Source organism: Microtus oregoni, unplaced genomic scaffold (genome assembly GCF_018167655.1).
Source record: "Microtus oregoni isolate MIOR12 unplaced genomic scaffold, Mior012 000000F_ref0000247, whole genome shotgun sequence".
NCBI classification, from domain to species: Eukaryota; Metazoa; Chordata; class Mammalia; order Rodentia; family Cricetidae; genus Microtus; species Microtus oregoni.
Window position 1 is genome coordinate 250,069 of NW_024543059.1, and position 13,405 is coordinate 263,473.

The 13,405-nt window shown below is 46.8% G+C and overlaps 1 protein-coding gene across 1 annotated transcript; it reads left to right on the forward strand.

Annotated features, from left to right (window-relative positions):
* Positions 1-13,405, forward strand: LOC121451581 (dnaJ homolog subfamily B member 13). The gene is made up of 8 exons (XM_041657254.1): positions 1-88; positions 5,052-5,155; positions 5,979-6,140; positions 9,347-9,504; positions 10,511-10,624; positions 12,076-12,189; positions 12,780-12,856; positions 13,252-13,405. The coding sequence occupies exons 1-8, from the start codon at positions 21-23 to the stop codon at positions 13,403-13,405; spliced, it is 951 nt and encodes a 316-aa protein (XP_041513188.1). The 5' UTR covers positions 1-20.

A 13,405-nucleotide genomic window follows, 5' to 3' on the forward strand; every position in this document is an offset into this window, starting at 1 on the left:
CTGATTCACTGCTGTCAGCCATGGGGATGGATTACTATGCTGTGCTCCAGGTCAATCGCAACTCAGAGGATGCCCAGATCAAGAAGGCGTAAGTGGACGGAATCGGAGCCTGGCTCCTGCTGAGGCAGCCCCACCCTGATGCCAGCCAAATCGCTTCCCTGTGAAGCTTAGGGCAGGAAAGTGGCACCTCTTTCCTCTTGCATACCATATCCTGGCTTTGAGCTGGTCAGGACGCAGACTGGAAATTCAGACACACCTGTAGTGCACCAGTGGGCTCCCCGTGTCCAATCCTCCGCACCATTATGCCCTACTGGGTCATGTTCGAATTCCTAGCTGTGAAATGAGGACAACGGATAATTTGGACCTTATCCTGAGTCTCATAGAGATCACAGGACCGTGAACCAGAAATGACTTGGACAAGAGGATGTTACAGTTTCCATTCTGGCCATTATATGGGTTTTTGTCACTAATTGATACTCATCACTGAATATCTCTGTCAAGTCTCAGGGACTCTGTGAAAGTCTAGATATGGGTGTGATGGTACCTGCCTGTAATCCCCAAATAGTTGGTGCACAGCCTGAGCTGCATAGGCTGCACAGCAAGGCTCTGTTCAAAAAAGAAAAGGGGTGAGTAAGTGTGTTTAGGGGGGCATCTAGGACAGAAGTCAGACTGTATTGTTGAAATTTTTTATCTTTTAAATTTTTTTCTTTGAAAAAAGTTTTGGGCAAGAATTTATTGAGCACCAATTTCAGGTTGTGCACAGTGCAGGCCATTGTCATGGAATATGTATTGTTATAAAAGAAGTACCTGGTGCTGTCTTGAGAGGTGAGCGGCTTCTTGGGAAGCTGTCCTGATAATTAAGCCAAAAAACAAGGCTTACAGGAGGGTTAAGGTGCTCTGTCATGGGCTGGAGAGGAAGAGAAGAAACTGAAGTTGCCAATTGATTGTGCCATTAAAGGTATGAAGGAAAAGGAAGCATCAAGGCAACTTGAGGTTCGGGGACATGCTAGCTGCTTGTATTGGATGTGGAGAAGCTGTTCTGAGAGCTTTCTATCATTGTTTTACTTAATCCTCAAGTGACCCTGAGAGGTAAATGCCATTGTTATCCCAGGAGCTTGTATGTGACGAATGGAATCAGAAATTAGACACCATCCCTACCTCCCTAGGTCAAGTTCCTGTGGATTGAAAAGAGTGTCCAGTGGGGATAGAGAAAGATGATAAACTCATTTAAAAATTGAGAAAAATTTGGTACAGTGGAAGATGCCACCCATTGCTCAGGGCTTTCACTGGCCAGTGAAAGGTTCCACTATCAAGTGGAAGGTTTCCATGATAGAAAGCAGGTGGCCAGTGGGACTTATCAAACAAAAAGTTACCAAACAGACAAGCACAGCTTAGTCACTGGAAGACCAACTACACTGGCTAGGTTTTGTTTTTTGTTTTTTTTTGTTTGTTTGTTTTTGTTTTTCGAGACAGGGTTTCTCTGTGGCTTTGGAGCCTGTCCTGGAACTAGCTCTGTAGACCAGGCTGGTCTCGAACTCACAGAGATCTGCTACACTGGCTAGTTTTATGTCAACCTAGCACAAGCTATAAACCCTTGAGACATCAAGTATGACACACTCAGGCAAGTCAACCTTTCTGAACCTCAGTTTCTATCTCTAAAAGAAGCAAAAGTGTGGAGGAGGAGACAGACCAAGGAGAAAGGGATATGGCCCAGTTGGTAAAATGTTTGCTGTACAAGCTGGAGGACCTGAGCTGGATCCCTAAAACCCACATTAAAAAAAAAGTTGTATTTTGCTTGTAACCCTGGCTCCTGGGAGGGAGAGAAAGGTAATGAATTCCTGTGGTTGCCTAGACAATCAGCCTAGCTACTTGGAGAATCCCAGGTCAGTGAGAGACTGTGTTAATAACTGAGGTGGACAGAGGAACAACAGGAGAGGTTGTCCTCTGACCTCCACACCTGTGTGCCCACATGTGTACCTGCACAGATGCACACATAAGCAAAACACACACTTCTTAAAGAGAAGGAGTTGTGGTATTAAAATAGGATCAGATGGCCGGGCGATGGTGGCGCACGCCTTTAATCCCAGCACTCGGGAGGCAGAGGCAGGTGGATCTCTGTGAGTTCGAGACCAGCCTGGTCTACAGAGCTAGTTCCAGGACAGGCTCCAAAGCCACAGAGAAACCCTGTCTCGAAAAACCAAAAAAAAAAAAAATAGGATCAGATGAGATATTCTGTATGAAAATGCCCAGAAATCTGGCATATGGACTCATGGAGATAAGAGCAATAAAAAGAATTGTATGTTCCCAATGATAGCCCATAACTCTTCTACTGTAACTACTTTTAAAGTTTGAGCCTTGTGTATGCTACAGTCTCTCATGGGGGTGTCTTGAGACAGGCAGATCCTTGGCACTTGAGAACCAGCAGCTGTAGTAGAATTTATGAGACAGTAAGAGATTATCTCCAAAAAAAAAAAGGTAGAAAACTAAAGTTGACCTCTGGCCTCCACATACATATGTATGCATACACACACTCACAAAATACTGAGCCTGTATAATAAAGAAAATCTCCATGCTTATCACTGATCATTGAGTTAGCACCTTCTTCAGTATCATACATCCAGTCTTATTAGCATATATCCATTCTATTGAATATGTGTTTCATTATGACATTTGCATATACTGGGATCAAACACACACACCATTTGTTTGTTTGAGACAAGGTCTGTGTAGCCCCAGCTGGCCTGGATCTGGCTATGAAGATCAGTCTGGCCTCAAACTCACAGAGATCTGCCTGCCTCTGCTCCCGGGTGTATACCACCAATACCTGGCTTCATGACACACATTTTGAACCATGACTTCATCCTTTCTCTTCCATTCAAGACAGCTGATGATTAAAGAGGTGTCATTGTATAAAGAAAGTTGGGGAGTGAATATTAGCTTGAAGTATCTGGATTGTCTGCTGAAGGCAACAGGGAAATGAGTGAAGAGATTCAGTAGGAGAGTGACGTCAGAGTATTTTAGAAGAAAGAAATGGGGGAGAGGGGAAAGAAAGGAGGGAAGAAGAAAAGGAAGGAGAGAGTAGAGAAAGAGATACAGGGAAAAACCCATTCGCAGTGTACACTAAGAACTAGAGAGGACTCTTAAGGTTACAAGGGAAACACAGCTGTGACATAGTTGCAGGAAGGAGAGGCAGGATGACAGTGTTTAAGAAGACAAACTGAGGACATTTGGCGACGAATGGGACAGGATTCAGAGATTATGCTTAGATTTCCAGCTGTGGCACCTGGGGAGAAATGAGGGTCCTGTTTGGGGTGAGGATCTGGCATGTTGGCAAGATCTGGGAGAAGACAGGGAACTGCAGTGGCAGGACACAAAGGTCTGCAGCTCAGGGAAGCAGGCTGGTAGAGTGAGAGTCTGTGAAAGGAGAGAAGACACTACTGAACTCCACATGGCTGTGTGAGAGGGCTGGGCAGGGACAGGAGCCCTGATCAGACCCAGCAGGGACTATGTGGGGTCAAACTGGGACTGAGTGACTTGGGCTTCTGGGCTCAAGGTTTTCTTTTTGCCCGCCCTGCCATGCCCTGTAGCAGCAGATTTCCTTGCCCACACACCTCCCCTGCAACTCTTTCTAAAGGGGAGTGAAACAAGAGGAGAGAAATTTCAGTCCTAACATCACAGCTCCATTCCTGTGGGCACTCTCCATGCTACTTAAATCTCTTAATTGATGGTCTCAGCTCCTGACAGGACATGTCCGCAACCTTCAGGTTTCAGTCCAGTTCCTTGCTGTCACTCCTAGAGGTCTGGATGCTCAGCATGTCCCAGAAGGTCCAGGCATCGTACGAATAATCCCTTATTAAACTCTCCGCAGAGCATCCACTACATGTCCTCAGATACTGCAGGCATCCCGGGACTGAGGGCTGGCATGGCAGATAGTAATTGGGACAAGAGCGAGCACAGAGGTGGAAGAGTGCCAGGGCCTGATGGGACCTGAGGGCTCATCCTACACCTGAGAAGCCTGTGTTGGTCCTGGTCCTCTGTGAAGTAGACACCGAGATAGAATTAGATGTAAACAGTGTATGACAGGAACCTATTCTGGGAATAAGCAGAGGGAGCCTGCAAACTTCAGCAAAGGTCTAAGACCTGTGGAAAGAAAGGGTTGGTGGGTTTTAGGTAGAGAGAGCTAAATGTGGCTTGCAGGGGAATTGTCAAGCCAAGTTGATAGAAGATGTGTTGAACATGGAGAGTCTCCCCATTTAAAGGCTTGGCTCCTAGCACATTGTGCTACTGGGAAACAACAAGCTCATGAGGGGATAAACTTCATCATTAATCAATTAATTGATGGGTTAATTTCTTCATATTGGAATAGGCTATCACAAGGCAGGGAGTATTAGAAGCAGCATGTCTCTGGAGGCTGGCCTTTGATGTCTTGTCCTTGGACTCTCCCTCACCGTGTTTCTTTCTTCTTCTCTCTCCTCTCCCTACTATTTCTTTCCTTTCTCTCCCCTATCCATCCACATTTTCTCTGCTCCTCCTCCCCCTTTCTCCTCTCTTCTCTTTCTCCCTCAGCACTTTTCTTTCCGGCTGTTCTTCCTGGCTGTCATTCAGGTGATCAGCTTTGTTCTTTGTTATGATGTTCAGCCTGAAAGCAGCAGTGCTAGCCAACCATGGATGAAAACTATTCGCCAAAATAAGTTCTTCCTCTTTTTAGGTAGTTATTCTCGGTTATGTTATCACAGTGACAAAAAGCTGGCATTGGGGGTGTCCCGTGTCTCACAGGTGAACCATCACTAAATCTTTACTGAATTAGGTCTCGGCTGTGGGAGCTAAGAGGACAAGCAGCCTTTGACAGTCTGTCAGGACTGCTGGCCAGTTGTGCTCTCTACCCCAGGGTCTCTTCCAAAAGATCCAAGCAGTACACCCCACAGCCACTGATATCTGTACCACTCTCCATGGTTTGTACCAAAGCTAGACAGCAGAAGTCAGCCCTGAGCCGTGCTCCAGCCCTCAGAAGCAGATCAGAGGCAAGGGCTTGCATTTTCTCCCTCATCTAGGTACCGGAAACTTGCCCTGAAGAACCACCCGTTGAAGTCAAACGAGCCATCTGCACCAGAGACATTCAGGCAAATAGCAGAAGCCTATGATGTGCTGAGCGACCGTGAGTGATGGTGGGGATGTCATTCGCCGCTCCATTAGGATCATTCCTCGAGTGTCTAGGCTGTCAGTAAAGAGTAAGCAATCATCCTCCCTGCCCAGTATCTAGACAAACTGAGAGCAAAGCAGGCCATCAGGTGGGTGGGCTTATTGCTCGCCCCGCTGAGGCAGTTCAGCAGTGGGGCATGTTCCCTTGTCTCCAGCCAGGCAGAGAGGAGCCTCCCTGAGGTTCAGAGGAGGATGCCGGCTTCTGGGGCAGAGGGCTGAGAAGGAGCAGGCACTCATTTATCCTTCCCAGACTGCCTCCAGGGACAGAAGGAGCAGAGAGCCATGGAGAGCCTTAGAGCCATAGGAAATCAGTTGTGCAGCCCAGCAGGCCTCCTTAGGGCTGATTTGGGGACTGTGATTGTGGCTATTGTTCATGAGAATAGCTAAACTATGACTCCCAGCCCTGACTTTTCAGAACTCTAAAATTTGCAAGTTCAGAATTCTTAGATTTTAAAATTTAAATTCTAGTTTCCCTTCCAAAAATGAACTAGGCCAAACCAGGTACATACCTGACCTTCCAGTTCCAAACCAGGCAAATTTTTCTCATTGCTTTTCTGGGCTATCTGGTCATACTATAGACTCTATAGGATAGACAAATGACTTGGAAACTCACACAGTGATAGTGATACTGAAGCTCTAACTTCTAGACAGTTCCAGGCAGCAGGATGCAGAAGATAAGGCTGTCCTGGCCCATCACCTTCACCAGCTTTCTCACTAGCTCCCAGCCTCTCCATCCTCACAAGCCCCATGTCCCTCCTCAAAGTCACATGTATCCACAGCCGTGAAGAGAGGCATCTATGACAAATTTGGCGAGGAAGGCCTGAAGGGTGGGATTCCTCTGGAGTTTGGATCTCAGACTCCATGGACAACAGGCTACGTCTTCCATGGCAACCCTGAAAAGGTGTTTCACGAGTTTTTTGGAGGAGACAACCCCTTCAGTGGTAAGAATCCCACCCTACCCCTTGCCTCACTGGGAAAGAACACAGCTGGAGAAAATACCTTTTTTGGTGGTTATGTTTGGTTACTTTGTATTTATTTTGTATTATTATTATTATTATTGAAACATGTATCCCACACAAGCCTTAGACTTGCTGTTTAACCAAGGATGACCTTAAACTCATAAATCCTTGCCGGGCAGTGGTGGTGCACGCCTTTAAATCACAGCACTCAGAAGACAGAGGCAGGTGAGTCTCTGTGAGTTCAAGGCCAGCCTGGCTACAAGAGCATGTTCCAGGACAGACTTTCCTTGAAAAACAGAGAAACCCTGTCTTGAAAAAACAAAAAATAAAGGGGGGGGGGGGAGTGGAGAGATGGCTCAGTGGTTAAGAGCACTGACTGCTTTTCCAGAGGACCGGGTTCAATTCCTAGTAACCACGTAGCAGCTCACACCTGTTCATACTTCCTGTTCCAGGGAATCTGATAGTTTCACACAGACGTACATGCAGGCAAAACACCAGTTTGAATAAAATACAATTAAATAAATTATTAAAAAACAAAACAAAACAAAAAATTCCTGGTCCTCCTGCCTCCCAAATACTGGGATTATAGGCATGTGCCACTACAACCCAGTTTTCTTTCTTTTTTATTTTTAAAAATTTTATATTTGTTTTATGTGTGTGGCAGTTTTGCCTGTAGGTATGTGCACATGTGTGTGATTGGTGCCCAAGGAGGTCAGAATAAAGCATCAGATCCCTGGAACTGGAATTAGGGATGGTTGTAAGTCGCCATGTGGGTACTGGGAACTGAATTTGGGTTCTCTGCAAGAGCAACGAGTGCTCTTTTTGTTTTTGTTTTTTTAAAAAAAAGTTTTTTGAGACAGGGTTTCTCTGTGTAGCCTTAGCTGTCCTGGAACCAGCTCTGTAGATCAGGTTGGCCTCAAACTCGCAGAGATCTGCCCACCTCTGCCTCCCGAGTGTTGGGATTAAAGGCACGTGCCACAACCGCCTAGCACCAGAAGTGCTCTTAACCACTGAGCCATCCCTGCAGCCTCCTAGGCTTGGTCTCTGTAGTGCATGTTGTTCCAAATTCATTTTGTAGTCCAGCTGGCTCTGTATTCATGGTGATCCTGGATTAGCCACCCAAATATTAGGATTACAGGTATGAGTCACCACATTCAGTCTGGTTTTCTCTATTTGAGAAATAAACACAGTACATGGAGGGGAAAAGGATTACTTATTTATCTGAGTCAGGATCACTCTCTGTAGCCCAGGCTGGCCTCAAATTCTTCAGCCTCCCAAGTCCTGGATCACACATGTAAACCACCACACCAAAATCAGAATGAAAGTTACTGAAAAATATTCTAACCCGCCATTTCTTTTCCTCTCCTAAATGCAGCTACTTGTCATTAACATCTCCCATGTCCTTCCAGAAATCTTCTGTCTTTAAAAATAGTCTGTGATGGGGGCTGGAGAGGTGGCTCAGTGGTTAAGAGCATTGCCTGCTCTTCCAAAGGTCCTGAGTTCAATTCCCACAACCACATGGTGGTTCACAACCATCTGGAATGAGGTCTGGTGCCCTCTTCTGGCCTGCAGACATACAGACAGAATATTGTATACATAATAAGTAAATAAATATTTTTAAAAATTAAAAAAAATAGTCTGTGATGCAAAGAATTGAAATTGGGGCCTTGTATGGTCAGAGCAGTGGTTCTCAACCAATGAGTCACAGCCTTTCAACAAGCCTCTAACTCCAAAACTATTTACACTACAATTCATAACAGTAGTAAAATTACAAAGTAGCAACAAAAATAACTTTATGATTGGGGGTCACCACAACATGATGAACTGTATTAAAGGAAGGATCACAGCATTAGGAAGAACCACTGTTCTAGGCAAAGACTTTATCATGGAACTACGTTCTTGATCATTTTTTAAAAAGGATTTTTCTTACATTTATTTAGAGAGTGTAAATCAAAGGACCACCCTCAGGAGTCAGTTGTCTGCTTCCACCTCAAGGAATTGGTCACAGTGCCCTTATTTATTGATGCCGTGACACAGGCCCCCGGACCATCACATCTTCAGCCTCTGCACATTCCCTACTGTTGAACATTCACCATCTAACTTGACACATTCATCCCATGACATTAGTCATGACAAACTGGGTACATAACAGCCACCTCTGCAGAATACAAAGGGCCCTCTCACTCCATTCTACAAAGGGCCCCACATCTAGCAATATATCATAGTGACCAAGGCTACAGTTTCTGTGGTCAAGTGGTCCAGTGGTAGAGGCCCTAATATCATTACTCACTAGCTGTGGAGATGTGAGCATTTTGTTGACCTCTCTGGGCCAAAAAGTAAAGAAAGTCACTGGGTACAGAGCCTGATTCACAACAGGCTCACCCAAGGTTAGCTGTTTCTCATCTTAATGGTATAGATAGGGCAAGCATTACCCCATACCACAGACTAAAGAACTGAGATCCAAAGAATTATAGTATAGTATAGATCAGGAAGGGTATCTCTCTTCTGCTGCATCAGGCTAAAGGCAAGGGCATCAGGCAGGCAGGGGTAGATGAGGCTGACGGAAGGTGCTTCAGGCATGCCGGCAATCACTCACAGTTGCCATGGACCACCAAGTCCTTCTTCATATAAACTAGTAACTCTAGAGCGCTTGACCCTGGCTTGTCTAGAATATTCTTGGGAGAGACAGAGAGGGGCCAGTGGGGTCTGAGTGTAGAGTAGATGGGCGGTTTGAACGTACTCTACCTGAATGGAGTCTTCTCTGCTCTACCAGGTTCTTCCCCTTAGAGCGATGTCGCAGTGTGTTCACGCAGCAGGAGCTGGCAGTACCTCACTCTGTGGGAGTCCTAGGAAGCACTGGGGCCTGTCAAGCCTGATGCTCACTGGTCTGAAGCTAAGGGTAGCTTCTTAAAGCCAGTGTGGTGGCTCATACCTGTCATTCCAGCATTCAGGAGATTGGGACAGGAGGATTGCTTTGAGTTCAAGGCTAAAACCAAAATGAAATTAAATGAATAGCCCCTTGGTCTGTAGCTTTGAGAAGTGGAAATGTTACATTGAAACTTAGCCCTGGGTCACTGGAGAGGTTGAAGGGAATACGTGTGTGTGTGTACCTGTCTGTGTGTCTGTCATCTGTTTGATTTGTGTCTTCGGACATTATTTCTGTTACTCATCTTCCCATCTCCTTTTAGAATTTTTTGATGCAGACGGAAATGATATAGATTTGAATTTTGGGGGGCTTCGCGGCCGAGGAGTCCAGAAACAAGACCCTCCAATCGAGCGAGACCTCTATTTGTCCCTTGAGGACTTATTCTTTGGCTGCACCAAAAAGATTAAGATCTCCCGAAGGGTGCGTATCAGCTTGCTCCTCTTAGCAGGTGCTTTCTAACCCTACAAACCTCCCTGTCACCTCCCCTTCCCCTGGCTGTTGGGAAACTCGGTGATCCTTTCTGACAGAACCATTGGATCTTAGACCAAGAGACTCAGCAATTTTAGATTTTAGATTCTAGAATCTGACATTTGAAATGGATAACAGAGAGGATTCACCTTTCCTTCTGGTGCAGAAATCATTTCTGCAGCCTCCTCGTGGGGACAGGATCCTTCCCTTTTCAGTCCAGTCCCACCATTTTGGAAAGTGGAGGAGTAGGAGCAGGAGGAATCTCCTACGAGTTCCATTCCAGGGCATTTCCAGACCACATTCCCAAGAGTATGTGTATGGCCACAGGGTGGACATGGAGGTGGGCTGGTACAGTCTCTAAGGTGACAGCTTAGGGAAGACCCTTGTGAATATCTGTTGCAGTATTCATTCAGTCCTTGGCCTGACCGTGGTTTGTGGTCCAGCCCTCTTCCTCCCTTTGCTTGGGGGAGATGGCCACTTTGGCCATGCTTCCCAAAGGCAGTTCTCTGTGCTCATTGGATTGGGGACAGGATGGTGGGATGCTTTGTATGAGGTTCAATAGCTTACCTTCAGAAAGTCTGCTGCACTCTAGTGACCAGCCCCTATTTTCTTCATATCAACCAATAATTTAAACTATAAACTGAAGTCTGGGGTCTCTAGTGGGCTTGTACTAGACAGTAAAATGCCATGGAGCCTGGAGAAGGGTTGGGAGAACTTTGAGATAAGGTCAGACTTCTGGGATTTGGAGAGAGGAACCTTTCACTGTGTTCCTGTTGGTGACTGTTGTCTCAGGCCACAGCTTTGCCTTGGAGAGTCACAAGCTCTTAGATCCAGTGGCAGTGGGATGGGAGTGGGAATGGCTCCGGCAGTTCACCCTGATTGCTATGGGTACTGTCTGAGCACGAGCTCCACAGAGACATCCCAAATCTACTCCTCACTCCCACCTCTATTGCTGCAGGTACTAAATGAAGATAAATATTCCTCCACCATAAAGGACAAGATTCTGACAATTGACGTGAGGCCTGGGTGGAGGCAGGGCACACGCATCACCTTTGAGAAGGAAGGGGACCAGGTGAGAGGGTGAAAAGCTGGCTGGGGTGAGTCTCCAGGCTCACATGGTGGGAGGACTGAGAGGGTAGGAGACCATGGTTTGTTTGTTTTGTTTTTCTTTCCCTACAAGTTCTGGTCTAGCAGAATGAGGTGGTCTCTAGAGTTCCTTCCCAAGGACAGAGCCTCAAAATGCTTCTGTAGATGCAGTTTGGGGTTATTATCATTTTACACAGTGGGAAAACTAGGGCTCCACATGGAAGGGACTTGCTCAAGATAAGAACACAAAAAGCACCAGATAGTGGTGGTACACACTGTTAATTCCATCATTCAGGAGGCAGAGGCAGGTGGATCTCTTTGAGTTCGAGGCCAGCCTGGTCTACTAAGTTCCAGGCAGCCAGAGCTGCACAGAGAAACCCTGACTCAAAAAAACAAAACCAAAAAGAAAAGAACACAAAAGCTAAAAGAAGGTTTTGGGGAAGATGTTCAATACCAGCCAAGGATGGAGACCTGGACTTGATCCTCAGCACCACTCCTGTAACCCCAGTGCTGGCAGACAGAGAGACAGAAGGGCCCTCAGCTTCCCCTCCAGTGTTCTTGGGTAGTAATCCCTAAGAAAGCCCAAGGAGAGAGGCTGCTCAGAAGCATTCCATTAATGATGATTTGAAATTAAAATACGTATCTGTGGGAAAACATCGAATTACTGCGCTAAGGATGCTGAGTCCTTATGTGCTGAGATGAACTGAAATAATGGAGGGCTCAGAGCTGAAAGACATTAATTCCCTTGCCTATACCCATTCTCTTTCTCACCTGTAGAATACCTGCTTCCAACAATCACTCTTCAATATGGTTCACTGGGAGTTGAAGCCAATCAGGAGGCTGAGGCAGGGGGATCACTTGAGCCTAGGAGTTCAAGTTCAGTCTTGACTTGGTGACTGTGTCAACTTGGGCTACAGAGCAAGACCCTGTCATAAGAAAGCAGGCAAACAACAGATACCCAGAGCCAACATCCCCTGCTCTGAGCAGCATTTCCCAATCTCCCCATATGGCCCTAGAGTCTCCTCAGAGCCCAGCCTTTGGGCCTCCCTTTATCCTGGTCTTGAGCTTGCTGAGGAATAACTGTCAGGTTATTTCTCGCACTGGGAGCTGCAGAAATAGCTTTCTTTCTGTCTACAGAGGCCAGAAGAGAGGTTTGAGTTCAGCGTGTCTTGCTGAAGCAGAGAAATAGTTTCTGAGTTACTGACCTGCAGAGAAGTTGTCTGGGCCAGCTCAGTGTCCAGCTGTCACACAAGGAAGTCTACTTTGGGAATGGGGAGTGAAACCGGGTAGGCTTCTCTAGGAAGTGGCCCTAGGCCACCCTGAAAACTGGGCATAATTTTCCATTGCACAGGGGAAGACATGGAGGCAAGCAGTGGCTGAAACTTGGCCAAATCATGCAATCAAAAAACCTGTTACCCCTTGGCTTTTCCTGCCCAGGGACCCAACATTATCCCGGCTGATATTATCTTCATCGTAAAGGAGAAACTGCATCCTCGCTTCCGCAGGGAGCTTGACAACCTCTTCTTTGTGTACCCCATTCCTTTGGGTAAGGTGAGTGTGTACAGTGCAGAAGAAGAGCATGGAGACCCAGAATGAACCCCACTTGTAGCATCTTAGGCTTCATCTCCACCAACCAACTTCTAGAAATCACAAGGTCTTGTGTCTCTCTCCTTGGCACTGGGTGGATCTGTGGAATAGCTCCTCCTTGCCCCCTTCCTCATTTTTCTACACACTGTCCTGACCCTGCCGCTGTCCCCACTTTCTCTTCAGGGTGCCCCTGTTGACTTGTTCTTTGCTCTTCAGACTTCAGGGTGAGCACACATGCCTGGTTGAGGCACTTTCATACCTGTCCACCTCACCCTGGAAGCTCTTCAGTTACTGTTACTGCTGTATGGTCCTCCTCCCACAGAACCTGCCATTACTGCCTCGCAAAACCCTTACACTCTGTTATCACCAACCCGACTTACCACACTTCAAACTAGAAGGCAGGACATGACTCATTCACAAGTAGTTCCTGAACAGCCTTTTGCCTCCCTGGTGTCCAGCTCAGGGTTGGAAGCCAAGTAAGCTCCTGAATGCCTTTAAAATAGAATGGCTGTGGTGACATTCTGTATATCCACCTCTTATTCAAACCTCTCCAGGCTCTCACCTGCTGCACCGTGGAGGTGAAGACCCTAGATGACCGCCTGCTCAACATCCCCATCAATGATATCGTCCAGTGAGTATATCCACCTGGTGACAAGAAAGGATGGACTGTGCAGGCTGTAGCCACAGGAGGGCTCCCTCAGGCTGAAACCCAAATCCACCTTTCTCTCACAAAGATGGAATGCTTTTCTCTAATATGTATGAAGCCCCCGTAGAGGTCCGAGAACCCCAGTATCAGTCACTCTCTTGCCTCCATTCTCGAAACTTCTCATCAGAATACGCAGGAGTGGCCCCCAAGTGTTTTTCCAAGAAAGGTCCCTGACAGGAAAGGTTTGACTCCGCCCGCAGAGTCTGCTCTGCTCCCTAGGAAGTGTCACACAGCCCATTCCTGTGGTCCTGTGAGTTAGGGCGGTGTGGACCCCTTGGACACATTCTCTCTGAGACTTCTACGCTTCTTTTCTCTCTCAGTCCCAAGTACTTCAAGATAGTGCCAGGTGAGGGTATGCCACTGCCTGAGGATCCTACCAAGAAGGGGGACCTCTTCATTTTCTTTGACATCCAATTCCCCACCCGCCTCACACCTCAGAAGAAGCAGATGCTGCGCCAGGCATTGCTGACCTAA

Coding starts and splice junctions, on each gene's coding strand:
- LOC121451581 (XM_041657254.1), top strand. CDS start 21: ATGGGGATGGATTACTATGCTGTGCTCCAGGTCAATCGCAACTCAGAG. Junction 5,156..5,978: donor CTATGATGTGCTGAGCGACC/GTGAGTGATGGT, acceptor ATGTATCCACAG/CCGTGAAGAGAGGCATCTAT. Junction 9,505..10,510: donor AGATTAAGATCTCCCGAAGG/GTGCGTATCAGC, acceptor CTATTGCTGCAG/GTACTAAATGAAGATAAATA.